We start from the raw sequence: 26,350 nt of genomic DNA, 5'->3' as shown, positions 1-26,350 counted from the left end.
GTCCCGCTGCGGTGCGTCCTCCAGAAGACAGGGCTGGGGGGCAAGGCCTCTAACGAGCCACATAAAAGCCACGTGGGCCCTGAGGCAGCAGGACCCAGTGAGATGCGGCACTTCCCCTAGACCCTCCCTGGAGACCTTCTGCGAGGGGAGGGGTAGGGTGGGTTGGCAGTGACCTTGGTCTTGAGGCAAAGGGCCTGGGGGTGCTACGAGGGCAGCACCTTCCGGGTGCCCCCAACACCTGTCACCAAGTTGCACGGCATAGACAGCAGGGCACGGGCTCCTGGAGCCCCCAGCCCTGATGCCCCGTGTCCAGGCTGGCCCACCAACCCCGGTTCTGCAGCCCCTTCTCAGGCCCAGCCTCTTCCTCCACATCGCTGATGGGTCTCACATCGCCAGGGATTGGGTCACAGTCCTCAGTCCCCCCTGCACCCCCCCACCAGCTCTGAGCCCTCCTGCAGCCCCTCCTCACGGGGCTGGGCACCGGGCGCTATCAGTGGGGGTCTCCGAGCCCCTTCAAGGTGAGCCAAGAGCAGCCACCAGCTCAGTCCCGGCTCAGCGAAGGTCAATGTAGGAGGAACCGGCTGAGGGTCGCCCAAGAAGTACACATGCCGGCAGGAATCACCCTCCACCTCCAGCGCGCCCCCTGGTCCTGCTGGACAGACCCCGACCTCGCAGAGTGGGGGAGGGGCTGAAGAGGAGCTGAAGCCCCAGGAGCCCCTCACCCACCAGTGGGGAGCACTGCCCGGCTCCGCCCCAGCCCGCCACACCTCCCTGCCGCTCGCCCATCCGTCGGACACCCAACTCCTGGGCATCCTGGCACGAAAGTCCCAAACTCCGCGGCCCTTGAAAGGCTCTGAGTGGACCGATTCCACCATCCCCCAAAGGCCACTTTGATGCTCAGAAAACACAGGTTAAAGACCTCAGGCTGCTTCAAGGAGAGTCACGTGGGGACACCAAAGTCGGGATGAACCCTCCCACCCTCCACACCCTCCACCCCCACACCCCCGAGCCCTGCAAACCTCTGGCCCAGGTTTTGCTCACCCCTGGAGAGCCGGCTGGCCATCTGATGGAAGTGGTGTCCTTCCTGAGGCGCGAGGGGCCCTGGCCAGAGAGCAGCATGGAGCGGCAGTCCCTGGGGGCCCGCGTGGAGGAGGCCAGGGAAGTGCCCAGACACGCAGCCTCAGATGGCACATCAGGCAGGCAGAATGGGTCTTCTCTCCTGCTCTGTGCACACATGCACCTGTGTGTGTGTGTGTGTGTGTGTGTGTGTGTGCATGGGCACACGCACTCCCACGCCTGTCCGTGTACCTGGCGCTGGGACAGGGAACAGTACGCACCTGAGAGCATCCACATGAGTGTGGAGGTAAGAGGTGTATCTGCGCGCACTGGTGTGCAGGCGCCGAGGCCCCCTTGCCAGGTGTTAGCTCAGGGCGAGGTGCGTGCTGGGCTGAGAGGAAGTCAGTGCTGCAGCAGCTTTGAGAAGGGTTACAGTGCCCCCATGCAGCTCTCACGACCCGGCCCCCTGCCCAGCACACATCACACCTGCATCTCTCCGCTGTCCAGGGTACTCAGAAGTGACCCCCCCCCGCCAGGGAAGGCTCTGAGAAACTCCACCAACTCCACTGAGACCTTGGTGACAGATGTCATCCTGCTGGGCTTCCCTGAGCTGTGCCACCTTCAGGGGCTGCTGCTTGGGTCATTCTTCACGATCTACATGGTGACTCTCCTGGAGAGCCTGGCCATCGTGGTGACCATGAAAGCCAGCCGTCCACGGCACACACCCGTGTACTACTTCCTGGCCAACCTGTCAGTGCTGGAGACCCTCTACACCTCGGTCACCATCCCCAAGCTGCGGACTGGCCTCCTAGTCTCGGCGAGGACCATCTCCTTCTCAGGCTGCCTCACCCAGCTGTTCCTCTTCCTCTCCCTTGGCTCCCCTGAGTGCTTCCTCCTGGCCACCATGGCCTGTGACCGGTTCCTAGCCATCTGCCACCTGCTGCACCAGCCAGCCATCATGGACTCGAGGCTCTGCTGAGTCTAGCCCTCAGCGCCTGGCTGGGTGGCTTCCTGGTCTCCTTTGTGTCCATGGCTCTCACCTCCTGCCTCAGGCTCTGCGGCCCCAACGTCCTCAATCACTTCTCCTATGACATCTCACCCGGGCTGCAGCTCTGCTGCTCCGGCACCATCACCATCGAAGTGCTGGACTTCGTGGCAGCCCTGGCTGTGCTCGCGACCTTCCTGCCAGTGACCGTGGTGGTCTCCTGTGCCCACATCGTGGCCAAGGTGCTGAGCATTCCAGGAGGGTCCGGCTGCCAGAAGGCCTACTCCACCTGTGCTTCCCACCTGGCGCTGGTGGCCATCTTCTACACCACCACCATCTTCATGTACGCCTGGCCTCACGCCGTCATCTCCTTCGACTTCAACAAGCTGGTGTCCGTGATCTACTTGGTTGTGACCCCACGGCTCAACCCCAACATCTACTGCTGCAGAACCATGGCATCAGGGAGGCCCTGGCCAAACTCCACCAGGCCCCTGGCCCCTCCTAGCACCAGCTGCAGGGGGAGGAACTTCAAACCCGTCCCCCGTCATCTGCTCAGAGCCACCAGCCCACACCAGGCAGGCCATGGCGCTCTCCCACTAGCGCAGCCAGCAAGCTCCGCCCCCCCACCCTGAGACGGGAGCACAGTGGGAAACTCCAGAGGCTCCAGCCGCCTCTCACAGGGAGCTTCAGCACCTGGTCAGGGGACAGCTCCTCGGCCCAGGACGAGCTCACTAGAGCTCCAGGAAGGTCCCCTCCACCGACACTCCCCTGACCACCTGTAACCCAGTCAATCTCTGGCTTTCCCCCACTCCTGGAAGGACGGTCCTGTCGAGAGACAGGACAGGGGGCGGGGGGGGCCGCTAGGACGGGGTGCTGGGCAGCGAGAGGGGCTGCGCTTCCGAGCGCCTGTCTTTATCTCCTCCCTTCCGTCTCCCGGGGGATGCGCCTCCGCGTCTGCCCACCCCCAAGCCTAGGGCGGAGGCCTCACGCAAAAGCCAGGCTCCGCGCTCGGCGCTCGGCGCTCGGCGCCCCGTGCAGTCTCCGCCGCAGCTCCTTCCTTCCCGCTCGGCAGCGGTCCCTGGAGCGGCCGCCGCGGTTCCGAGCGAGGCCCGTGGCTGGTAAGGCCGGGCGGCGGAATGGGGGCGCGCACCGGGAGGCTGGGCCTGGCGCCCGCCGGGCTAGAAATGACGACGCAGCGAGGGGCCGACAGGGCCCGGGCGGAGGGTGGAGCCGCCGGCAGGTGCTCGCGTCCCGGTGCCCCGGCCCAGCAGCTGAGCCGGGCGGTGGGGGGAGGGGGGAGCGCGAGGCAGAAGAGGGTGGGAGGCGACCCTAAGCTGGGTCCGGGCCTGCGGCGGTGGGGCGGGGTCCGCACAGTGTGACCAGCCCACGAGGCCCGAAGCGGCTCTGGCCCCGCGCAGCCCCGGAAGGGGCTGGGAGGGCCGGGCCGAGTCTCACCGTTGGTCCCTTCTCCAGACCCCGATCTGGTTCCTTGGGGGCCCTCGGTCCCTGAGACCCCAGGGTGGCCTCTGGTCCTGCCGAGCCCTGGAGGCCGGAGTCGGTCCTTCCAGAGCAGCCCAGAATACGGAGCCCCCTCCCCAGGCCTGAGCGCCCCCCGTCCACCGGAGGGTGCTCACCACCGCCCATTCTTTGCCCCTACTCCACCACCCCCCCAAGCACAGAATAACCCGCAGGTGCTGAACCCTCTCACCCCGTGCCGCCCCTTCCCAGTTACTGAACAAGAGCCCACGCCCTCCCCAGGCCTGAGTCCCTAATCCTCAGGCATTAAAACCTCCTCCTCTCAGCCCACGCCAGCCTGGGCGGGTAGTGCTCCAAGGTGCTGGGGCCCCATGTACCACCAAATGCTGAGCCCCTGTCCCCAGGCCCCGGGCGCCCTGGGCCTCGCAGAAGCTGAGGTCCCTTCCTCCGTCCTCCCGCAGGGTTTGCTCCACGAAGATGAACTGGACTGCCGCCGCGTGCTGGGCTCTGCTGCTAGCGGCCACCTTCCTCTGCGACAGCGGCGCGGCCAAGGGTGGCCGTGGCGGGGCTCGCGGCAGCGCCCGGGGCGGGCTGCGCGGGGGCGCGCGTGGGGCCTCGAGGGTGCGCGTGAGGCCTGCGCCCCGCTACGCCGGCTCCTCGCTGCGCGTGGCCGCGGGCGCGGCGGCGGGGGCAGCGGCGGGGGCAGCCGCGGGCCTGGCGGCGGGCTCGAGCTGGAGGAGGGCCGTGGGGCCCGGGGAGCATGGCCCGGAGGACGACGAGGACGGCGCACCCGGCGGCAACGGAACGAAGCGAAGCGTCTACAGCTACCGGGCGTGGACTTCGGGCGCGGGGCCCACGGGCGACCCTCACCTGTGCCTGCTGCTGGGCGGCGCCCTAGGCGCCCTGGGGCTGCTGCGGCCCTAGGCCGGGCTGGGCTCGGGGGCCACACCTGCCCCCAGCCCGCGCCCGCCCCGCGGGCCACCGCAGAGGCTGCCCGGCACTGAGCGCCCCTTGCCTCCACTGCCCAAGGCCTCTGAGCCCAGAGGAGCTGCGTGGCCAACCGCCGACAGTCCAGCAGCCTCTCCTCCTGTGACCCAGAGGCACCTCCTGTTCCCCCTCCTGCCCGATCCCCTCCCCAGCCTCCGCGCCTCCCAACCTACCAGGGGACCAGCGGCCCATCAGCTCCAGGATGCCCTGCCTGCCACCTGGAAGTTAGGGTACTCCCCAGCCAGAAAGGCAGGTGTCCTGAGGTTCCTGCACCATCCTGGCCAGCTGCCCACCGCTCTACAAGCTGTGCAGGCCACTCCAGCTCCCCTGACCCCACCTGGACACTTGAGAGGTGTGGACAGTGCTGACCACCAGGCAGAGAGGTGGGCCCTCAGGCTGGGCTGGCTCTGCCACAGCCCTGAGGATGTGGTGGCCTCCCCCCCAGAAACAGCCCCAGTGGACCAAAGGACTTGAGGATCTGGGGGAGACGAGGTTTCCCTCGCAGGCTGTAGTGTGCTGCTGCCTGTCCAGAAAGGAAGGGGGCCACATCTGTGGATTAGTGAGCCCAGACGTGGCCCCGTGGTTCTCCAGATGGCTCCCACGATACCCTCGCCCACAGGAACTGCCCACGCCTTGCCCCTGCCCTCGGGCCCAGGGCCCATGTCCCCCTCTGGGCAGACGCTTTGCGAGACCCGCCGCCAGGGGCTCCCTTAAAGCCACTTTGCTCTGACTTGAAACAAGTCACATAACTCTTCTTGGACCTACTTTGGAAGAAAAAAAAAATCTGTTTAAACTTCAAGAATTTTCCATTCGCTCTGAGCTCCAGGTCCACGTTCCGGGATAAGAGCCCCGCCGGTACTCGGGGACGGAAGCTGAGGGCGAGGTGGACCGGAGGAACCGGGGCTCCAGTCAGACCCACGGCCGGCATGGCCACAAGGCAGGGCCCAGCGCTCAGCAAGTACCACCAGACGTGAGGGCACCTGTCCAGCAGAAGAAAGCCCAGGAGAAGCTGAGCTTCCTCCACACCCCGAGGGCTGTCAGAACGAGGCCAGAGCGGCCTCTGAAGAAACCACAGGGCGCGTCCTGACAAGGGTTTGCCGCTGGCACCCAACAGCCACGCAGAAGGCCAGCCTTTCACCTCTCAGGTGCCTTTCCCTCAAGCCGCCAGCCTGGTCCACTGGCCATGAGCTCAGCCTGGGGCCCCAGCTCCTTCACATGTCCTCTGGCTTGAACAGCCTCTTGTCCCTCAGGACGGCTCCGGGGTCTGGCTTCCTGCTCAGGCTCTCCTGTGCTCAGCAGGAGCCTCCCCGGCAGGGCTGCCTCCAGAATCTGCCCTCGCCCGCCCCTGGGCTGCAGGGCCTTTGGACTCAGCTGATGGACGCCAGTGCCAAGACCAGCATGTCGCAGGAGCCGTGCCACCTCTGCTCTCCCACAGCTGGCACTCGGCTCTGGTTACAGTGAAGGTCTCCGGATTATCCGCGGGACCTGGACCAAGCACTTTCCTCCAGAGACCCAGGCGCTCCGCTGCAGCACGCAGCTCCCTGCAGCCTCCTGTGTCCCCACTGCCAGCATTCTCGGGTGTGGCGCCCAGATGCCCTCCGTCCTCCCAAACCAAGCTCGATGCTCCCAAAGACCAACAGGTCGTGGCCAAGCCCTGGCCGGGGCCTCAGAGGCAGCGTGACCGTTTGAAAATCTTGAACAGGGGGACCCGTCGGGCGGCCCCTTGGTTGACTCAGTTCTCCCTGATGGGCCCGGCCAGGCCGTGCTCAGCCTCAGAGACCCACCCGGACCTGGGCTGTGGCTGGCCCAGACCTTCACGTGCCTCTGCAGCGTGAGCCGCCAGCACACTCGGGACGTGATGGAAACACCACGCTCGTCAAGCTGTTCCACACACCAGCCCGACTCCAGGGGCATCTGGCGTCTGGCACAGCCGCGAGTCTCTGAATGCTTCCCACCCCTACGGGTCAGGGTTCCGGCAGGAGGCCGGTGGGTGTCTCTGGAGCCTTGGCAGGTGTGCTGGGTGTGGGGCAGCCACACGGGGCGGCAGGACCTAGAGGGGCGCCTACAGGAAGGGGGTCGCGCCACCACCGGACACAGAAGGGCCGGGGCTGCTGACCAGGTGCAGCCTACCCCGCCCCCACTGCGCTTCCCCCCTCCGGCCTCTCCAGAATGCAAGCTGGTGGGCGTGTTCCCGCGCCCCTTCAGGTGCGATCACAACACTGCCGGGCGCCGCCTCCGGGAGAAAGTCCTGCTGTCTCGTTGGCTGGCGGGTGCTCGGAGGCGGTGGGGAGGCCCGGGGTCTCCGCTGACCACACCGGCCTGTGTGCGGCTGGGCTGCGAGCAGAGCGGCCCCGGCCACCGAGGGGACAGGCGGTCCTTGGGTTCTGCCACGGCTACTTGGGACCTCTTGTCCGTGTGTGTGCACGTTTTAGTAGTGAAATAAACACTCTGCTGCCAATGAGACTGTTTCTTATGGCAGGACCCAGGACTCCGTGTCGGGAATCTTACACAAGAGCCTTGGGTACTAAATGGTTCACGTTCCGTTTTTCCTTGGTGAGGGGCCCAAGGGGCTGCACAAGTGCACAACGCAAGGGCCAACCACAGAGACAGGCCTTTTAATTTTAAAATTACAGATTACACTTTCAACTCCTTCTGAGAAAACACCAGCTTCTCCTCAAGAGAATATTTAAGAGATACTGAACATGAGTGAGTTTCCTCCCCAGGCCAGGGCCCCAGGGACGTCCACTGCCCTGATGTCCACACCCAGGCAGGCTCAGTCCCCTGTAACCAGGGGCTAGGCTGTAGAGCAGCAGGAGGGCACGGCCTCCTTCCTAGAGCAGAGAGCGGGGGGTACACAGTGACCAGCAAGGAGCCTGTGGACAGGGGACTCCCGGGCGTCCACCCCCTGGCCGTGGAGCCAAGGGCAGGGCCGCGAGGCCCTCCCGCTGGACTAGCTCAGGGCTCCGCCGCAGGGGGGCCCTGCAAGAGGTCCCGGTCCAGCATCACGGGGCCCAGCACCCCGCCACGGAAGGCTCGCAGGAAGTCTCGGGCGGCCGCAGGGTAGTTGGGCTGGACAACGTTGACATCACCTGGGGAAGCAGCAGGGCCCAGTAAGGATGGAGCCCCACTCAGGAGCTCTAGCCCACCCACCTCAGGCCCGTTCAGGTGGGCGCCTGCGCTGCACATTCGGGAAGCTGGAGCCTCCAAAAGCCGCGGGAAGAGGGGTGGGCCGCCCCGCACACCCTGCCCCGAGCCTGGACCAAGAGCCCCTCCCCCCAGACGCTCCGCCCCGCGAGCCCAGCCTGCGGCCACCAGGTCTCACCAGTGCCCGTCAGCACCTTCACCTTCTGGGTCTTCCTCAGCTTCACGGCCACACGCTTTAGCACGCTGGCGACGTCGTCGCAGGCCTCTCCCAGGCCGTAGTGCTGCACGTACCTGCACACAGGGCGACGGTCAGCAGCTCCACCAATGACCCTCGTGCGCGCAGGTGACCACCATGCAGACCTGGGGGCCTCACCGACACCCGCCTTCCGCGTGGCCACGACCAGCTGCCCGAGACCTGCTCCCCCACCAGGGCCCTGGGCGCGGCGGCCAGAAAGGCTGCTGCTCCCAGCGGTGTCATCCCCTGGCCCTGAGCTGGCCCGGGTCCCACGATAGCAGCCCGGCCACTGGCACACCCTCAGTTTGCTGCCGAGGCTGCACTGGTGCCTCCAGGCGGCTGGCCGGAGACGGACGGCGGTTTTCCCCACTGACTCGTGCTCTGGGCCCGGGGGGAAGAGCCAGCACGGGACGGGCGCGGCACATCAGAGGCTGAGTGGCCAAAGGAGAACAGTGTCTTCCACGGACACGTGCCTCCCTGAGCCCCGGAGCCAGGACCCCTGGACCAGCACCTGCCCTGGCCCCTCCCCCTCACCGCCCGCCGGGCGGGCAGGGCTGGGATGCGAACTGCAGCTGCAGAGTGGGGGAGGCCGGACGGGCCTCAGGCCTTGCGCCGGGACCCCACGTGAGCATCGGAGCCGGTCTCGGGGACGACAATCCTGAGAAATGTGCGTCCAAAATCAAACTTCCCAGAGCAGCAGCTGCATGGACCCCTCTGTCCCCAAGAGACCGAAGGCAAGGAAAACTCCCACCCACACACGCCCAAGACCTGCCACCCGCAGGAAGTCAGCTGTCACACTTCCCAGAAACACCGAGGACAGCGGAGGTCCAAACTGAATGCCTCGAACATCAAGCAAAACATGACATTTCAAATTCTACTTCCAGGACTTCCCTGGCGGTCCAGTGGTTAAGACTCCATGCTTCCAGTGCAGGGGGCACGGGTTCAATCCCTGACTGGGGAAGCAAGATCCCACATGCTTAGCCACGTGCAGCCAAAAAACAAACAAACAAAAAAAGCCAAAAAAAACACATATGTCAAATTCTACTTCCATGCAAATGGGGTAACAGGGACTGGGTCTACTCGCCATCTGAAATAACAAAAAAGGAAGAAACAACCAAAAATTCACAAAACAATGGTTTCCAAGGCACCGGACATCAGGCCACGAAGAGTGTATCTACGGGAAGGAGGAGCGCAGGGAGGGCCCCGGAGAGCCCGGAGTGGAGAGACGGCGCTGGGGACCAGGGCAGCTCCCGGCTGCAGGCGAGTCAGACAGGGCACAGCTGCCCGGGGAGAGGACTCGGGAAACTGGCCAAGAGCCACCCTCAGATGGTCAGCAGAGAAAGCCTCCCAAGGCCAGAGGCCAGGAAGAACCACCCAGGAGGGCAGGAGGGGAGCAGCCAGCCTGCTCGGAGCCAGGAACAGACGGAAACCCCAAGATCCACGGGCCGGGGCCGGGGGGGGCGGGGCGCGGAGCACCCTGGGAACTGTTCCAGGCCCACCTGACAACCCATAAAAGGAAGACCCGAAAGGACCAAACTCTCTCCAAATAATGGTCCCAGAACAGGAACATAAAGACACCTGTCACCAAAAAGGTCAGGTTCACGTGCCTGCCCCCATCAAAAGCTGTCAGGCACACATAGCAGGAAAACAGAGCCATTACAAGGAGAAAACCAGGTACCTGAAACTGCCCCAGATGTTAGAATTCACAGAGACATTGTTAGAACCGCATTCCCTGTGGTTACAAAGTTAAGAAAACACACAGAAGATAGTAAAAAAAAAATAAATGATCCAAATTGAGTATCTAGAGGAAAGCACTATGAAACACACACTCAGGGGATTAAAGCAGATCAGATTCTGCAGAAGAGAGGGTGAGGGAACTGGAGACCCAGCACTGCTGAGCCGGCGGCACCTGCGGCCAGTGCCTGGGTAGTGGAGTCCTGGGAGAGAAGAAGAATGGCCAGAAATCATCCGAATGTGATACAAACTACACAATCACAGATGCAAGACCTCAAGGAACTAAAAGCACAAGAAACATGAAGAAAACTACACCAAGGCCCAGCGTCACAAATTGCTCAAAAACTTGATAAAGAGAAATCTTGGGCTTCCCTGGTGGCACAGTGGTTGAGAGTCCGCCTGCCGATGCAGGGGACACGGGTTCGTGTCCCGGTCCGGGAAGATCCCACGTGCCGCAGGGCGGCTGGGCCCGTGAGCCACGGCTGCTGAGCCTGCGCGTCCGGAGCCTGCGCTCCGCAACGGGAGAGGCCACAGCAGTGAGAGGCCCGCGTACCACAAAAAAAAAAAAAAAAAAGAGAGAAATCTTAACAGCAGCCAGAGGGTCATGTATACAGAGAACAAAGACAGACAGACAGATTTCTCATCAGAAACAAGAGCCACTCTGCGGGACTGAGGAAATCTGTCCATCTAGAATTCTACATGCAGGGCAAACGCCCTTCAAAAACTAAGGTGAGGGGCTTCCCTGGTAGCGCAGTGGTTGGGAGTCTGCCTGCCGATGCAGGGGATGCGGGTTCGTGCCCTGGTCCAGGAAGATCCCACATGCCACGGAGTGGCTGGGCCCGTGAACCATGGCCGCTGGGCCTGCGTGTCCGGAGCCTGTGCTCCACAACGGGAGAGGCCACAGCAGTGAGAGGCCGGCGTACCGCAAAAACAAACAAACAAACAAACAAACAAAGGTGCAGTGAACACATCTTCGGACAAACAGCAACCTGCATCACCATGAGCATCACAGGAAATCCTCGGACAGGAAGATGGCCCCAGAGGGAGGGCAGGTCCACACACAGACAAGGAGCTGTGACTGGCGAGGCTCAGAGTAAACTGCCAAGATTGAGTCTTCACTTTACATCTGTGTATAAACAAAGCTCGGCAGCATGTCTGCTACATAAAAGCAAAACATGTGACAAGACCGGCCCAGAGGTGAGGATGAGGAGAGTGGAAAGGCCCTCACACCGCACTCGACATTAACACCACCGAAAAATGTTCTACAAACCCTAAAGCAACCTCCACCAAAGTTACAGGTAGCAAGCTGACAAAGGGGAATCATAAAAAAGGCCAGAGAGAGAGGAAAAAAAGAACAAAGAATAGTTGGGACAAATGGCAAGATGACAGATGTAAACCTAACATCAGTGATTACATCAGATGTAAATGGTCTAAATACCTAAAATAAAAGCAGAAACGGTCAGACTGGGTAAAGAGCAAGGCCCAACTATAAGCAGCCAATAAACACATTTTAAAAGTAAAGACACACAAGCTCAAAGTAAAGCTAAACAAACAAACAAACAAACAAACAAACAAAGGTGCAGTGAACACATCTTCGGACAAACAGCAACCTGCATCACCATGAGCATCACAGGAAATCCTCGGACAGGAAGATGGCCCCAGAGGGAGGGCAGGTCCACACACAGACAAGGAGCTGTGACTGGCGAGGCTCAGAGTAAACTGCCAAGATTGAGTCTTCACTTTACATCTGTGTATAAACAAAGCTCGGCAGCATGTCTGCTACATAAAAGCAAAACATGTGACAAGACCGGCCCAGAGGTGAGGATGAGGAGAGTGGAAAGGCCCTCACACCGCACTCGACATTAACACCACCGAAAAATGTTCTACAAACCCTAAAGCAACCTCCACCAAAGTTACAGGTAGCAAGCTGACAAAGGGGAATCATAAAAAAGGCCAGAGAGAGAGGAAAAAAAGAACAAAGAATAGTTGGGACAAATGGCAAGATGACAGATGTAAACCTAACATCAGTGATTACATCAGATGTAAATGGTCTAAATACCTAAAATAAAAGCAGAAACGGTCAGACTGGGTAAAGAGCAAGGCCCAACTATAAGCAGCCAATAAACACATTTTAAAAGTAAAGACACACAAGCTCAAAGTAAAGCTACAGGAAAGATGAGCACACAGAGACTCTCTTGAAAGATAAAGGGGGTCACGTCCTCAAATCACCAGGAGAACCCAATGGCCTCCTGAAGGTTTCTGCCCCCGACAACGGAGCCTGGAAACTCATGAAGCAGCTGCTGCCAGGACAGCGGGGAAGAGAGCAGCCCAGGCGGTGGCAGGAGAGCCCGTCTCCCCACGGGCAGCACAAACAGCAAGAGAGTCAGGAACATGGAAACAAGGAAGGAACAGGGACCGAACAGCAATCAACCAACAGCAATCAGAGAGAAAGAGAACAGAGAAAGTCAATGAAACCAAAAGCTGGTTCTTTGGGGACAGTCAATAACCTGTGACTGATGTCCTCAAGGTGATAAAGCAGCAGTCCCCAACCTTTTTGGCACCAGGGACCGGTTTCGTGGAAGACAGTTTTTCCACGGATGGGGTTGGTGGGGGGGGTGGGATGGCTCGGGCGGTAACGCGAGCGACGGGGAGCGACAGACGAAGCTTCACTCGCTCACGCGCCGCTCACCTCCCGCCGCGCGGCCCGGTTCCTAACAGGCCACAGACCGGTACCGGATCCCCTGGGGGTTGGGGACCCCGGTGATAAAGGGCAGCTCTGGGGCCCCACGGGACACCGGCGCTCACACCGTCCTCAGCAGTGAGAACAAACCGACCAGATGTCTGCACAATGAAACCTCCCGGTGGTGACCAGTGTTAGAACACGGATGAATCCCGAGACGACGGGGCTGAGCAGGGAGTCCGCACCATGTGGCTCCACTCAAGAGATTCTAGAAGGTGATGGAAAGCAGATGGGGCAGGAAGGGGCGGGGAGGAGGGGCTACAAAGCCGCATAAGAATTGGGGGGGTTTCTGGACTGTGGAACGATTTCACACGTCTATTAAACTGTACACTTTAAATGACTGCAGACTGTCTGCCAACAGTACTTTTTTTTTTTTTTTTTTTTTTTTGTGGTATGCGGGCCTCCCCCTGCTGCCGGTTTCACACGTCTATTAAACTGTACACTTTAAATGACTGCAGACTGTCTGCCAACAGTACTTTAATGGTGCTGTTTTCTCAGTCACGTTTGGCTGGGATGGGAGAGGAAGGGCCCGCCTTCCCACACTCACCCCAAGAGCTGGTGCCTGTTGAGGGTGTACAGAAGGTAGTCAGCCAGGGTCTCCTCACCCACCAGGTGGTCCAGCACGGTTCCTGGGAACAGGCAGCAAGGGTGAGCGTGCACACGTGCCACTGAGGAGGCCAAGCCATGGCCTGACCTGCCCCCACCAGCCCCGCGCCACCTGTTAAACGGGAGGAGGGCGCCCCCTCCAGGGCAGGCCAGGAAGACTGGTGGGGTCAGAGGGTGCAGAGTGTGTCACCTGTGAGCCAGGACCACACACGCTGCCCGAGACGTCCTGCACCACAGCTCTGGACATCTCTGCGGCAGCCAGGCCAAGGCTGGCACAAGGCGCCCAGCCTGGGGGCCTGGGGGTCTGGGGGCCTGTTGCGGGGGGCTGGCTCACCACACAAGGCCAGCTTCAGGCCCGTCTCCACGCTTTGGATCCGAGGAGCCAGCACCCCGGGGGTGTCCAGCAGGAACATCAGCGGCCGCTCACACACCTGTGGGCACAGAGGGCAGTCGGCCAGCCGCTCGAGAAGCCTCAAGCAGCCCCTCCTGCCAGGCCCTCTGCTGGGTCCCAGAGGCTTGAGGAGGCCCCGGAACCTGCCCGCCAGTGTCGTCACTGCCACCAGCTCTCAGCTACCCCACAGGATGCCACTCCCGCGTGACGTGGAGAACGAATAAGAGCAGGAGCCCAGCAGCTGCCTTCCTCCCAGGAGGACGGGCTCTGCCCTGACCCTGTGTGCCCTCGGGCAGGTTTCCTCATCTGTGAGACGCGGTGGCACCTGTGCCCTCCCCCAGGCTTGGTGTGAGGACCAGGGCAGCGCTTGGCGGACAAAGCAGAGGGAAGGGGCGGTGGAGGCCCGGCGGCCGAGGGCCCCTACCTGAATCCTGGACATCACAGCTCTGGTGATCCCAGGCTCGCCGCCCACCCTGGTGGCTTTTCCTGCAGGATAAAAGAGGGTGACGGTGTCTGTTAAACACACAGGCAGGTAAGCTACAGAATGAGCAACGACACACGTGGAGACCTGGAGGGCCCCTAACGCCAGGAGAGAACTGCCTGCCGGCCCTGGGGGTGGCCCAGCACCTGCTGAGCGACGGCCGTGACATCTGGACCGGAGCTGCCCGCCGCCATCACCTTCCTCCCTGCAAGACCGGGTCCCACGCATCGGCCCCCGCACCGCCCAGAGCAGCCTGTCGGTGGGGCCCCTCCTGACCAAGAGGCCGCCTGTGCTCTGAACACTGGCTGCCCTGGGGCCCAGCTCAGGGTGTGTCCCAAGCAGACTCTGCACCCTCTGCTGAATCAACACAAGAGCAAAGGGACACATGCATCCGTCGGCACACGGATGGATAAACGAAATGTGGTCCGTCCACACCACAGAGTATTATTCAGCCCAAAAAAGGAAGGAAATTATGAATCACGCTACAACATGGATGGACCCTGTAGAGTTAGGCTCCGTGAAATAAGCCTGACACAGGTCAAATCCTGTGATTCCAGTTATGTGGCACCGGAGCTATCAAATCCACATGACAGAAAGTAGACCAGAGGTTCCCAGGAGCTCAGGAGGGTGGTTACCATTTATGTCTAGAGTTTCCACTTGAGATGATGGAAAAATCTGGAAATAGAGGGTGTGATGGTCACACAGCACTTAACGTACTTAACGCCAATGATGTTTTTTAAAGCCACAACTAAAGAAAAATATACAAAACAACAGCTGACTATAACAGCTCTCCAGTTGGCAGCGAAACAGCCTGAGATGACGGTCTGGCACTGTTCGGGCTTTGGGGTGGTTCCCGAAGGACATGCTCGTGCAGACTTGGTCTCAAAAGTTGAGAGGCGTGGGACAAGGACACAGGCCTGGGGCTCCTCCTCCCCAGGTCCCGGCCTGACGTCTCACCCCACGTATCCTATCCATCTTGAGCACAGTGGGTCAGAGACAGATAAATGAAAGGACAAGATTACCAACATTTAGAAAAGTCATCGCATATATTAAACACTATAATTAAGCATTTAATTTTGAAGAGAGAAAGCGAATGAAGTATAAAATGTATAAGGGAATGACTGTGTCTCACCAGCTGACTGCACGCCAGGCTGTCAGCTGGGTCCTCCTGGTGGAAAAAGACCCCCTGACAAGCTGGGGTCTTGGGCTCTGAAATGTCATCCCAGCACGAGAATCAGCGGCTGCCCCAGGGAGCTACCTTTCCTGAGGTGCTTCCTCCGCAGGGAGTTGATGAGCGACGACTTGCCCACGTTGGGGACCCCAATCACCATGATGCAGTACTCCAGGTTCTGCAGGAGCAAGAGCAGGGATCAGGGGCCCACCGACCCCCCGGACCCACACACGCCCAGGCCAGCTTAACAGGAAGGACAGTCACTGCACCGGCCCTGCCCACCCGCCTGCTGAGACCCGGGGGACAGGGGGCTCCCCAAGCTGTGCTCAGCAGCTGGGTCTGGGGCTCCCCAGCTGGAGGGACATCCCACAGCTGGCACTGGCCCACCACCAACCTCTCCTCGGTGATAGCGGTAGCTGCTCCCAACCAACTCCGTGACCATCGGGATTATCTGCAAGGAACAGACCACGGGTACCTTCCTGGGGGAACTGGCCACCCTTAGCTTCTCCAGCGCCCAGCACCGGACAGCTCGGGACCGAACACGTCAAGATTCAGGCTGCGCTACGGTGGGCGGGGGCGCGGGTCGCCTGTGCCCCACCTCGTCCCTCCACCAGGAACCAGCAGGACAGACCCCGTGGGGCAACGGCTGTGACTGCCAGCACCTGCTGACAAGACGCACGTCAGCGGTGGAATTCTCAGATACACCTGGGAAGGCAGGCACTTGGGCCTGGAGCACGTCCTGCAGCCCGGCGCTGCTCCTTCCCACCACCAGCCTGTCCAGGCCCGCGCTGCCCTCGGCGCCGGGAGATGAGCGCACCCAGAACCCGAGCAATTACGGGTCGTCTCCAACACTCTGCTTCTTACAGAAGCCCAAAATCATCCGTGGCATTTCTTCAACGTATTTAAGCAGAAGCATTAGAGCACAAAACAGAAAAAAAAACCCACCTGCTTGATATTTTCATCCTTCACACAGTTGGTAAAAATGACATTTTTTAGGCCTTCTCCTTCTAAGTGTTGTATAATTTTCTGAAAGAGATAAGACGTTTCCATTTTAAACACTAAATGAAGACATGGGCAGTATCACACGCTAAAGTCCGAGATCTGCTCGCCAGCCCAGAGCCACGGCGGCCGGGGACTCGGGGAGGAGGCTGGGCCCACTGGGCCGCACAGGGGGCAACGTAGCACCAGGGACAGGCTGCCTGAGGAGACGTCCAAGGAGGGCAGCCTGGCCCCGGGGTTGCCCTGGGCGGCTGGCCCCATGTGAGGACACAGGGAGAGGAGGCCAAACCAGGTTATTCCAAGTCACTCCCAGCACTGGAATTGCTCAGTGCTGGTCCCCGTTTAGTCACACCATCACTCCCGCTCCTCCTAACGAGCTTCCGCACGAGCTCCACTTAAACTAAGGTTTGAACCCAATCCAATTACAAAGTACAAGGAATACTTTAAAAGCCCCAAAGTAAACTGCGGTTAATATGAACTTACTGGCCGTAACATGAAGCAAAAGCAGCATATGGCTCATGTTTGAAAACCAGTATTTTGCACTGTTTGATCAGCTACTGATTTACTTAAAGGAACAAAAAAATCATTCATTAATTCAGTTAGTTTTACTCATTTATTTTACTTCTTATGAGGACGCAGATTAAGGTCAGGCCATCACAAAGACATATGTGAAGCTGCGCTTCAAGTGTACAAATGTGCACGGGACGCTGCCACCCACTCCACAGAGGCAGACACGGAGGGGCCACCCTGGGGGCTTCTCCTCTCCTCTCCTCCCCAAGCCCTTGGCCGCAGCACCTGAGAGGAGGGGCAACACTCCAGCCGCCTCCTGCAGGTGAGACCCCCCCACCCCCGTGTCCCCTTCTCAGGCCACCTAATGTGCCCAGCACCCCGCAAAAATTAGCATCTGGGAGCAGGGGCAATTGATGGATGATAAGACCCAAGTCTCAGCTAAGAAAAGCAACTGAAAACTTGTGATCACAAGTGACCACCACTGTCCCCGCAGTGAAACCCGTGGGGTTGTTCTCAGGGCGGAGCGTGCAAGGCAGGAGGGACTTCAGCGAGCAGGTGCGCGGCCTGCACGGCAGGGGCAGGGTCCTGATGGGCAACGTCTTCCACTCGGGTTCTCAACGAACGAAGAACCCGTGGCTTCAGCACTTGCGTTTCCCTGGAAACCGGGTGCTACAGGCCCGTGGCAGGGGTTTCAATAACCCAATGTACCACAGCCAACTAAGAAACCGGGAACATGTTCTTGCTGCTGAGAAAGGAAAAGCTCCACAAAAGAAAACAACTGGCTTGATTTCAAGATTCTGACACCTACTCTTTACAAAGGATTTGATAACAGCAAGAAAAGCAGAGAAGAACACGTCACAAGTAACATTTCCTGAATCTTCACGTTTCTCTTACTCAGGGACAAGGGGAAACATACCCCCGGCCCGGTCACTGTATCCCCGGCCCGCGGGGCTCAGGGAAATCCCCTAGCTGCTTGGGCCTCCCGCCTTCCAGCTTCCAGATCACTCGGTGGGCAGCAGGCAGCCCACAGGTCAGCCGGGGGTCTGGGAGGCCGTGGGGCTGGCCAGCGAGGACACCAGGGGCAAACGCAGCCACCAGGAGGCCTCCAGGCCAGCGCTGTCCAGGGGACGGCCACTCACCTCATGAAGCAACAGAAACGTTAGCGAATGAAAGTGAAATAAAACGTGGACGTCGCCTCACAGCAGCAACCACGACCCACGTGCTCACAGCCTCGCGGGTCCAGCGGCCACCACATGGGGCACTCAGCTCGGCCGCGCCTCCCAGCCACCTGCTATAGGAGGCGCACGCTTCGATCACTTGGATCATGAATTAAACAAAGGGTAGTCTGCTAAAGCCGGCGGGCCCGTAGTTTGCTAAAGCCGGACCGACACCATGTCCGCCCAGTGATCCAGTCCGACCCAGGGGCCCTCACGCTGAAGGCCCTGCAGGGCATTACCTGCTGCTCCTTCAGATCCGCCAGGTCCATCTTGTTGAGGACGAGCAAGTGAGGCTTAAGCCCAAGGGTCTCCTGAAACAGAGGGTTTCGGCCTGAAAGTGGGATGTGGCAAAATTAAGGCAAAATTCCTTCAAAGCTTTACCAGCCAATTAATGTACTTCGCCTTGTCTTGTTACGCAGACTGGACCCACCTTCGAAAGGAAACCTTCAGAAGGGACAGAGCGGAGAAAGCCCGGTCTGGGAGCAAGCGAGCTCGGGCCAGCCCAGCCTCCCAGCCTCCCACCGAGACCAACCCCCAGCCCTGCCTGCCCCGCCAGGGCCACGGGGCCACTGCAGGCCCCTCGCCACTTCCTGTGGACAAGAGGCAGAGCACAGAGAGGGCGGTGGCTCTCACGTGGCTTCTCAAACAGGAACGACGGTGGCAAAAACAAAAAACAAAGCTCACTGGAAGGTTTTACGACTAGACCATTGTTCGGTTGCCAAAATGATCTGATGGCTCAAAAACAAGTACCTCCCAGAGTCCTGAGTAGTATATGTCAGACCCCCACCAGCACCCACCACCGTCACCCACCGCTGCCACCCTCTGGAGTTGCCATGGAGACCTCCAGTGAACCTGCCTCCTTGCTGCCATGGGCAGGCCCTTCCCTCAGCCAGGGGCGCTTGGCACTCACTGTCAAGTGCCACCTCCTGTGACACGGACCCAGGCAGGAGGGAGGTCTGTCTGTGTCTTCATCTCATGAGCACTCGGCCCCTACCTGGTGCTTGTCTACTACGAGGCCAAGGCCTCGACGTGCCCTGGGTCCAGGCACCCAGTCAAGTGCTGTGTCCTCACCCACACAACAAAGGGACTTTCCGTAAACAGCCCTCTTCCCTCAGAGGTTAACCAAGCCTGTGCTAATTCATAGAGCTGAAAGCCTCCAGACTCCCTCACGGAGCCAACCTGGAGGAGAAATCAGAACGTCTAGAGACTAAAAGAGCAGAGGTGGCCTCTCATCACAGCACACAGAGCAGTAAGGGCAGGTTTCATTGTTTTTCAATAATCAGACATATAATTGCCAGTAAGCCCTTTTGACTGGCATGAGGTAGTGTACAAACTGATACATTGAGCCTACGGTAGAGAAATTCCCACAGGCCTCTGAAACAGAGAAAACAGTCCCTCGCCCTCCACCCTAGAGATGGCAATGACTCTCAAGCCAACACCTTCGCCGTACAAGGAGAATCTAAACACGGCTCAAATGAGTACAACAAAAGCAGGCTCTGAAAAGTATACTCATCACTGAGCGAGATGGTTACATCTTGCCAATCCACGCCTCAAGTATAGCAAGAAAAGTCTGGTTGGCAGGAACGTTTTAATGGAGGTTTCATATCCCACCTGGACTGGGTTGGAAGGCCTGGGCGCGCCGGGCAGAGGTCTGAGAGAAATGATGCCACCTGCTTATCAAAGGGGAGCTTTCTGGGCCCCACACCAGAGATTCTGATTCACTGGCCTGTAAAGGGGCCCAGATATCGGTATTTTCAAAAGCCTCCTGGGGGAATTCTCGTGCGTAACGAGGACTGAGAACCACTGTTTCAAATGCCAATAATTATGACAGGGGGCGCTGCTGACCACGGTGGTGCTGACCAGCCCAGAGCAGGGACCAGAGGAGGTAGACGGAAACAAGGGAGCAAGCCAGGAATGCTTCCTGCTGTCGCGAGCGCTGCCCGACCCAGGAGGGTCTCCCCTCCACTACAATTCTGCACCCAATGCCAATGGGCTTGGGGGGCGTCCCTCGCCACCACGCAATTCTCCACCACCACCAGCTGGGTGTCCTACTATTCAACTCAATTCTGCCACTGTCTACCTGGAGATGACATCAGACCCCACAGGTTAAGGGCTCAGGACTGCTACCACCCCCCACTTCAGACACCAATCGCAAGTCGAGGTTGTCACCTGCTGACAACCAACAGGCTGTCTGACCAACGGGCTATGGAAGGAGGGTTCCCACGACCCCCTCCTTGGGTTCTAGCAATATTAGTCTGCTAGATTGGCTCAAGGAATTAAGAGAAACATTTTACTTACTAGATCAGACTTATTATAAGAAGACATAACTCTGGATAGCCAGATGGAAGACATGTATAGGGCGAGGGATGGGGAAGGGACCCGGAGCTTCCATTCCCTCTCTATGCCACTATGCCTGCAACTCCACACACTCTCCAACCCAGAAGCTGTCCCCAGCCCACCCCTCAACCTTTTGGGTTTTTACAGCGGCTTCATTACACAGGTAGGACAGAATGAATCATTGGCCTTGGGTGACTGAACTCAATCTCCAGCCCCTCTCCTTTCCGTAAGGTCAGAGGGTAGGACTGAAAGTTCTATCGCTCCCATATCAAGGTTGGTTCCCCCAGCAACCAGCTCCCCACCTTAGGTGACTTAGGGTCTTTTCCAAAATCACCTCATTAACACAACAAAAGACACCTTAACAAGCTCCTCACTTAGGAAATTCCAAGACTTTCAGCAGCTCTGTGCCAGAACCAGGACAAAGACCAAGTATGTAATGCTTATTATAAGTCACAATGTCACAACCACAAAAGGATATCCGGGCATCATGGACCTCGATGATACAGTCCACCAGCTTTAGGCTGCTCTGCATCTTCTTCAGCCCTGGAAAACAGAGGAAGGACGCTTCAGGGAAGAAAGGGGTCCATGGCCTTTTAAGAGAGGTAGAAGATTTAAGCTGAACTGTCAAGAATGACACACCATCATAAACAACCTAAAATGAATACATCTGAGTGCACTGCTCTATTAAACAATAACTGTGTCTCCTTCAAATTCAACCCTGGTGGCTGAGGAGAGAAAAGCTCAGGTCCCTGCCTGAGGGACACCTGCACATCACAGGGTGAGGTCAGAGCCCATCCGTCTACACCACTTCCATAAGTGGGCGACTCTAGGTGGAATATTTAACCTCTATGGGTCTTGATCTATAAAGCAGAGAAATACTGACTAACTGACTCACGGGGCCCTCAATACTGTGTGGCGATGACGATGGTGTAGGTACCAACCTCAGCCACTCACCCTGGACGACGCACACACAAGGCACTGAACTCACCCCGAACTAGGAACGCCACACACAACAAAAGCAACAATGCTCCTCTTCCGGCAGCTCAGCAGTGACACCGCTCCTCAGCCTCCCCTCCCACAGCCAAGCCCTGTCACTTACGCACATCCTCAGACATCTCACCTCACCCCACATGCCGCCCCCCGCGGGCGCCCCGTCCCTCCCGAGCACCGACGCGCGGAGCACCCGTCACCGAGCCCGGCAGAGCAGGCGCCAACGGGGCCGGGCGCAGGGGCGCGTGGCAATCCGTCACACGGGGAAGGGCTGGACCCGTCCTCCATGTCTTCTTGGGGCCAAACTTTGACAAATAAACAGTAAGAAACTCCCAGAGAGGTTTCGGCAGAGACAACAAACTCGATCTACGTCTCAAAGGTTTTGAGGTGACTGAATAGCTGAATACAACTTGGAAAGTGCTTTCCTACCCCTACCTCATCTAGTCTCCAAAGTAACGTCAAGAGTTTCTCTTCTCCAAAGCAGACTCGTAAACTGAGGCTTCGGGACCGAGTGGCAGAAAGGCCTTGCGACCCTCGCCCTCCCCGCTGGCGGGCGACCCGCGAAGAGCCGGGTAAACAGCGCGGGCCCCGCCGCGTCCCGCCTTACTCACCCTTGGCCATGTGGCCCGGGAACCAGCGCGCCACGTCGCGGCCGTCTAGGGGGAAGCTCTCCCGCCAGGCGGCCCGGGCGGCGCCGCACAGCGCGCGGGCGGTGAGCCTCATGGCGCCGCGTCCCGAGCGCCGCGCAGCGCCGCGGACCGCTCCATCAGCGGACTTCTCCGCCGGGCCCGCGACCCGCACAAGGGTTCCGACGCTCCAAGCTTCCGCAGCGCGGCCCGCGCGTGCGCGCACGACTCTGCCTCTAGCGGCGGACTCCGAGAGGGGGCGGAGGCTCGAGGGCGGGGCTGTGGGCGGGGCTATGCGCCAGGGGCGTGGCTCCGAGCCAGGGGCGGACCCACGCAGTCCCGGGGGGTTATCGGGGTCCAGAGTTTAGTAATTCATTAAATTAAAAAATCCTGAAAAAAAAAAAAAATCCTGGTTCTTCCTAAGCGTATCCTGAGCATAAGTAACAAAATTTAGCAGTCCACTGTCAGTTTGGTCCCTTTTTACAAACTTGGTCAAAATTTTTCAGATATTTAAAATTTAACTTAGAACTGTAACATCCTTTCCTAAGTACTCTGGATTTTAATGTAACAAAAAAACCCTTTGCAAAAACTGACTTCAGTTCTGCTAAATTAAACCTATTAGTACAAAGAGCCTCAAAATTCCCTTCACTGTTCCAATACTCTGTATAAATGTAGTCAGAGTTTAACCTTTTTTTTTTTTTTGGCCGCGCCTCATGGCTTGCAGGATCTCAGTTGTGCAATCAGGGGTTGAACCTGGGACATGGCAGTGGAAGCCCAGAGTCCTAACCACTAGGCCACCAGATCTTAACTTTATATCTCAAGTCTGAGCAACTACTCACTGCACTTCGAGTTACAAGAGTATGACGCTAATGGAAATTTTTTTTTTTTTTTTTTTTTTTGTCTGCGTTGGGTCTTCGTTGCTGCACGTGGGCTTTCTCTAGTTGCGGTGAGCGGGGACTACTCTTCATTGCGGTGCATGGGCCTCTCATTACGGTGGCTTCTGTTGTTGTGGAGCACGGGTTCTAGGCGTGTGGGCTTCAGTAGTTGTGGCACATGGGCTCAGTAGTTGTGGCTCGCGGGCTCTAGAGCGCAAGCTCAGTAGTTGTGGCGCACAGGTTTAGTTGCTCTGTGGCATGTGGGATCTTCCCGGACCAGGGCTCGAACCCATGTCCCCTGCATTGGCGGGCGGATTCTTAACCACTGCGCCACCAGGGAAGCCCTAATGGAATTTTTTAAACAATCTCCTGAAACTCCAAAGATGCTCAGATTCTCAGCACAAAGATATCATTACTGTCATCTTGATGGCCTTAAACCTCCTAATACTCAGGGCTAATGGTTCCTGGGGCTGAGACAAGCCCTCCAGGTGGCTGACTGAGACCACCTGGGCCTCCAGCCAGGCGTCCCAGCAGCCCTCCTGAGCCAGCCCAGACAGCCTGAGTCCTGCACCCAGACGCATGAAACCTGAGACGTCAACCACACAGAACTCTGTGGCTGATGCACGCTGTGTTCTTCCACGGCCCTAGGACCAAAGAACGAAAACAAAAACCCTCCTGAAGCCCAGATTTCTCTCACAGCTGTCTGACAGGCAGGTGCCGCAAGTGAGGCAACTCCAGGGACCCAAAGCAGTGGACACACAGACAGACCTCCGGAGGCAGAGGGAGGTCCCCGGGAGGGCGATTTGGCCCAAGATGAGAAGTCGACAAGAAGGTGCCAGGCTGGAGGGCGGAGGGCGAGTCTGGCACCATGGCCCAGAGCCTGGCCACTTGGGGCTGAAGAGAAGCCCAGAGGCAGTTCTCCAGGCACGCATATGCTCCTCCAGGGAGCCAGGGCCCCAACCCGAAGCAGGACACACCCTGCAGCCCAAGGTCTGAGGAGGGTCAGCAGCCACTACCCTCGAGGTGGGCACCAGGCCGGTGGGTGCCAGGCCAGTGGGCCCCATGCCTGCCACATGGAGTCCCGGCCTCTGCAGCTCCTGCGCCTCCCTCCACAGGCTAGCCTCCAGCCGCACCGCCTCCCCGGGACGGTCCTGGAAAGACGCGCAAGCTCTGCCGTGGCAGCCGTGAGACTGGCCATTGCCACCCTCACCTGAGGCTTCTGTCCTTTCCTCAGCTGTGAGATGGGAGCCGTGCAGCCCATTCCCTGGGGCTCAGAGGATGCAGCGAGGGAAGATGGGAGAAGCTGAGCACAGCACCCAGGCCCCCGACACGCCCCCCACATTTATCCCAGCGCCACCCAGGGCACCCTCACACGCGCACCCCAGCGCCGCCCAGGGCACCCACTCCTCTGCACCCTTCAGGCCTCACTGTTCACCTCCTCCAGAAAGCCCTGGGCCCTTGGGTCAGAACAGGGCGCCCCCTCCCCCGCGCACTCCTGTCTCACACTCGCTGGCCCTCGCCCAGACCGTAGGGCAGCCAGTGCCTGAACAACGGGGAGGTCCACTGGCTCTGCTGCCGCCAGCAACGAGAGTTCAGGGACCCGTGAACACACCCAGGGTCCAGGGTGGCCGGGGTAGGCGGGCCACGTGCTGGGGGCACAGGGCCCTGCAGTGACCGGAGCCCGGGGCATGACGAGGACAGAGCAACCCATGCTGCAGCTCCGAGGCATAAGGATGACTCTGGACAAAGGACGCTGTTACACACTTTATGTTCTTCCAACCGCATCGGCAGCAGCATCCCGCATCTCCCTTCTCCAGGAAGACTTCGTGCTCCGCTCAAGCTCAGCCCTGGCTGGACTCCAGCGACTTGGGAAAGGAGGGAGCTGACCCCAGTGACATTAACATCCCAAATCCCAAGCCCGACTGAACCCTGTCCATCAAAGGAAAGGGTGGGGCCAGCCTCTCGGGGACCCGGGAACCCCGGGAGCAGAGCCGAGCTCAGAGCCGGGCTCAGGCCGCTGTGCCTGCGAATCCCACAGAGCGATGAGCCGGTCAGCCTCCCTCCAGCCGGACAGCAGAGCCCCGTGCGTGGTGGAATAAAACGTCCGGTGTGTGGCTTCCCCTGCAAACAGGACCTGGAGCTGCAAAGAAGGGTGGGCTTAGGGTGGGTGCCAGGGGTCGGCCACAAGCCTCACACGCTCCTCCCCAAACACAGCGAAAAACCAAAAAGACGGAAATCAACAGGAAGAAGATAAGAAAATTCAAGGGCCAACTCAGAAGCCCACCATCCAACCAGAAATCCAGAAAAAGAAAAAGGAAAAAAAAAAACATGATGAGATAATTCGAGAGCATCCCAGATGAGTAAATATGTGCCAGAGGGCTGCACCGCTGGGCTCGCGGGGCTTCTTGCTCGTTCAAACTTCCTCAGAGACTTGAAAACCAGGTGACACAGGGAAGAAAGGCATCAGAACGGCCTCAGGCTTCCAGCAGCAACACTGGAGAACCTCTTCAAAACCCTAAGGGACGTGGCTCTCCAACTAGCATTTACACCCAACGTGGGGCTTTTACACGGCGGTAAATCCTTGGACACCCCTCCCATAGGAGGTGCGGTCTGCGTCCGGCCCCTTGAATCTGGGCGGGCTCCTGACCACTTTGTCCAGCAGGTGTGGCAGGAGTGGTGCTTCCTGACTTCCCAGCTCCGTCACTGGAGCGAAGCAGCTGCCCCTCCCCGGAAGGCCAGCGCTGGAGCCCCAGGCAGCCACAGGGCAGCGTGACAGCCACCACTCTGTGAGGAAGCCCAAGCCGCACGGGGAGGCCTGGGCCAGGTGCTCCAGCCAGCGCCCCAGGCATGCTCAGGGCAGACGTGAGAGAAGCAGCCTCAGATGACCCCGGCCCCAGCCCTGAGTCACCCCAAGCCCGTCATCTTCCCAGCTGAGACCCCAGATGTCGTGGGGCAGAAACAACCGTCCCACGGTGCCCACCTACAGAATCCATAGGCCCAGAGAAGTGGTTGTTTCCACCGCTGGAAAAGAAACCAAGGCACCCTCGCCAGCTCAGGTGTGGAGAGTGCCCACGGCAAACAGGATGTGTGAACAGTGAATAGCAGTCTTAGCAAAATTACTGCATCACACCTTGAAGGGTGGGGAGAGGTCTGAGGGCTGGGTGGGCAGATGAGTGCAAGAAAGCTAAAGCTTTATGTGCCATGGTCAGAATTCAATCAGTAATTCTTAAAACTGAAAAATCAAAGAGCACTTAGAGGGACTTCCCTGGTGGTCCAGTGGTTAAGACTTCACGCTTCCAGTGCAGGGGGCGCAGGTTCGATCCCTGGTCGGGGAACTAAGATCCCACGTGCCTCGAGGCGCAGCCAAAAAAAAAAAAGGCACTTAGAAAACTGAACACAGAATGTTGCATGATGTGGAGCAATTATTGTGAATTTTTAAGTGTGATAACAGTGCTGTGTGCTTGATCTTTTAGAGACGCACACTGAAATATCTGCAAATAAAATGACATCACCTGGGGGACATGCCTAGTAACAGGCATGGGTGAGGCCAGGGCAGTGAGACACCAGGAACAGACAGCTGTGAAGCTGGAGACAGGAACCCAAAGGTTCTGCCAACCTTTGTAACATTTAAAGTTTTACACAATTAGATGTTTTGTAAAAAGTGGTAGCACTGGCTTCCCTGGTGGCGCAGTGGTTGAGAGTCCGCCTGTCGATGCAGGGGACGCGGGTTCGTGCCCCGGTCCGGGAAGATCCCACATGCCGCGGGGCGGCTGGGCCCGTGAGCCATGGA

At 59.0% G+C, this 26,350-nt stretch overlaps 4 protein-coding genes across 7 annotated transcripts in view; 2 read left to right on the top strand and 2 right to left on the bottom strand.

Annotated features, from left to right (window-relative positions):
- The first annotated feature begins 964 nt into the window (after window positions 1-964).
- Window positions 965-2,546, top strand: LOC102977765 (olfactory receptor 6-like). The gene is given in 4 exon segments (XM_024121509.2): window positions 965-1,162; window positions 1,274-2,030; window positions 2,033-2,482; window positions 2,485-2,546. Coding segments are annotated over 4 exon segments (1,467 nt in total).
- A 1,448-nt stretch (window positions 2,547-3,994) lies between these two features.
- Window positions 3,995-4,441, top strand: SPRN (shadow of prion protein). The gene has a single exon (XM_024121575.1). The coding sequence runs from the start codon at window positions 3,995-3,997 to the stop codon at window positions 4,439-4,441; it is 447 nt and encodes a 148-aa protein (XP_023977343.1).
- Window positions 4,442-7,105: 2,664 nt separating this feature from the next.
- Window positions 7,106-21,858, bottom strand: MTG1 (mitochondrial ribosome associated GTPase 1). 2 transcript variants are annotated; one of them, XM_024121520.3, is made up of 11 exons: window positions 21,671-21,858; window positions 20,548-20,612; window positions 17,972-18,076; window positions 15,952-16,032; window positions 15,401-15,457; window positions 15,094-15,184; window positions 13,779-13,840; window positions 13,298-13,394; window positions 12,905-12,986; window positions 7,849-7,939; window positions 7,106-7,593 (listed from the first exon to the last, which is right to left on the bottom strand). In XM_024121520.3, the coding sequence occupies exons 1-11, from the start codon at window positions 21,780-21,782 to the stop codon at window positions 7,507-7,509; spliced, it is 930 nt and encodes a 309-aa protein (XP_023977288.1). In that variant the 5' UTR covers window positions 21,783-21,858; the 3' UTR covers window positions 7,106-7,506. The 2 variants fall into 2 exon arrangements, with proteins under 2 accessions (XP_023977288.1, XP_023977287.1); XM_024121519.3 differs by having other exon boundaries at window positions 7,827-7,939; window positions 21,671-21,854.
- A 2,451-nt stretch (window positions 21,859-24,309) lies between these two features.
- Window positions 24,310-26,350, bottom strand: part of PAOX (polyamine oxidase) — a 9,082-nt gene continuing 7,041 nt past the window's right edge. For 2 of the 3 annotated variants that reach the window (XM_007101178.4, XM_024121515.3), the window contains exon 7: window positions 24,310-24,700. In XM_007101178.4, coding sequence (XP_007101240.2) covers window positions 24,497-24,700 — 204 coding nt within the window. In that variant the 3' untranslated portion in view covers window positions 24,310-24,496. Of the gene's footprint in view, window positions 24,701-25,592; window positions 25,912-26,350 lie in introns of those variants that run through there. The other variant, XM_055081319.1, reaches the window with a different exon arrangement.

The sequence above is a fragment of the Physeter macrocephalus genome, chromosome 20, assembly GCF_002837175.3.
Source record: "Physeter macrocephalus isolate SW-GA chromosome 20, ASM283717v5, whole genome shotgun sequence".
Classification (NCBI taxonomy): domain Eukaryota; kingdom Metazoa; phylum Chordata; class Mammalia; order Artiodactyla; family Physeteridae; genus Physeter; species Physeter macrocephalus.
This window is presented reverse-complemented; position numbering and strand designations above follow the sequence as displayed.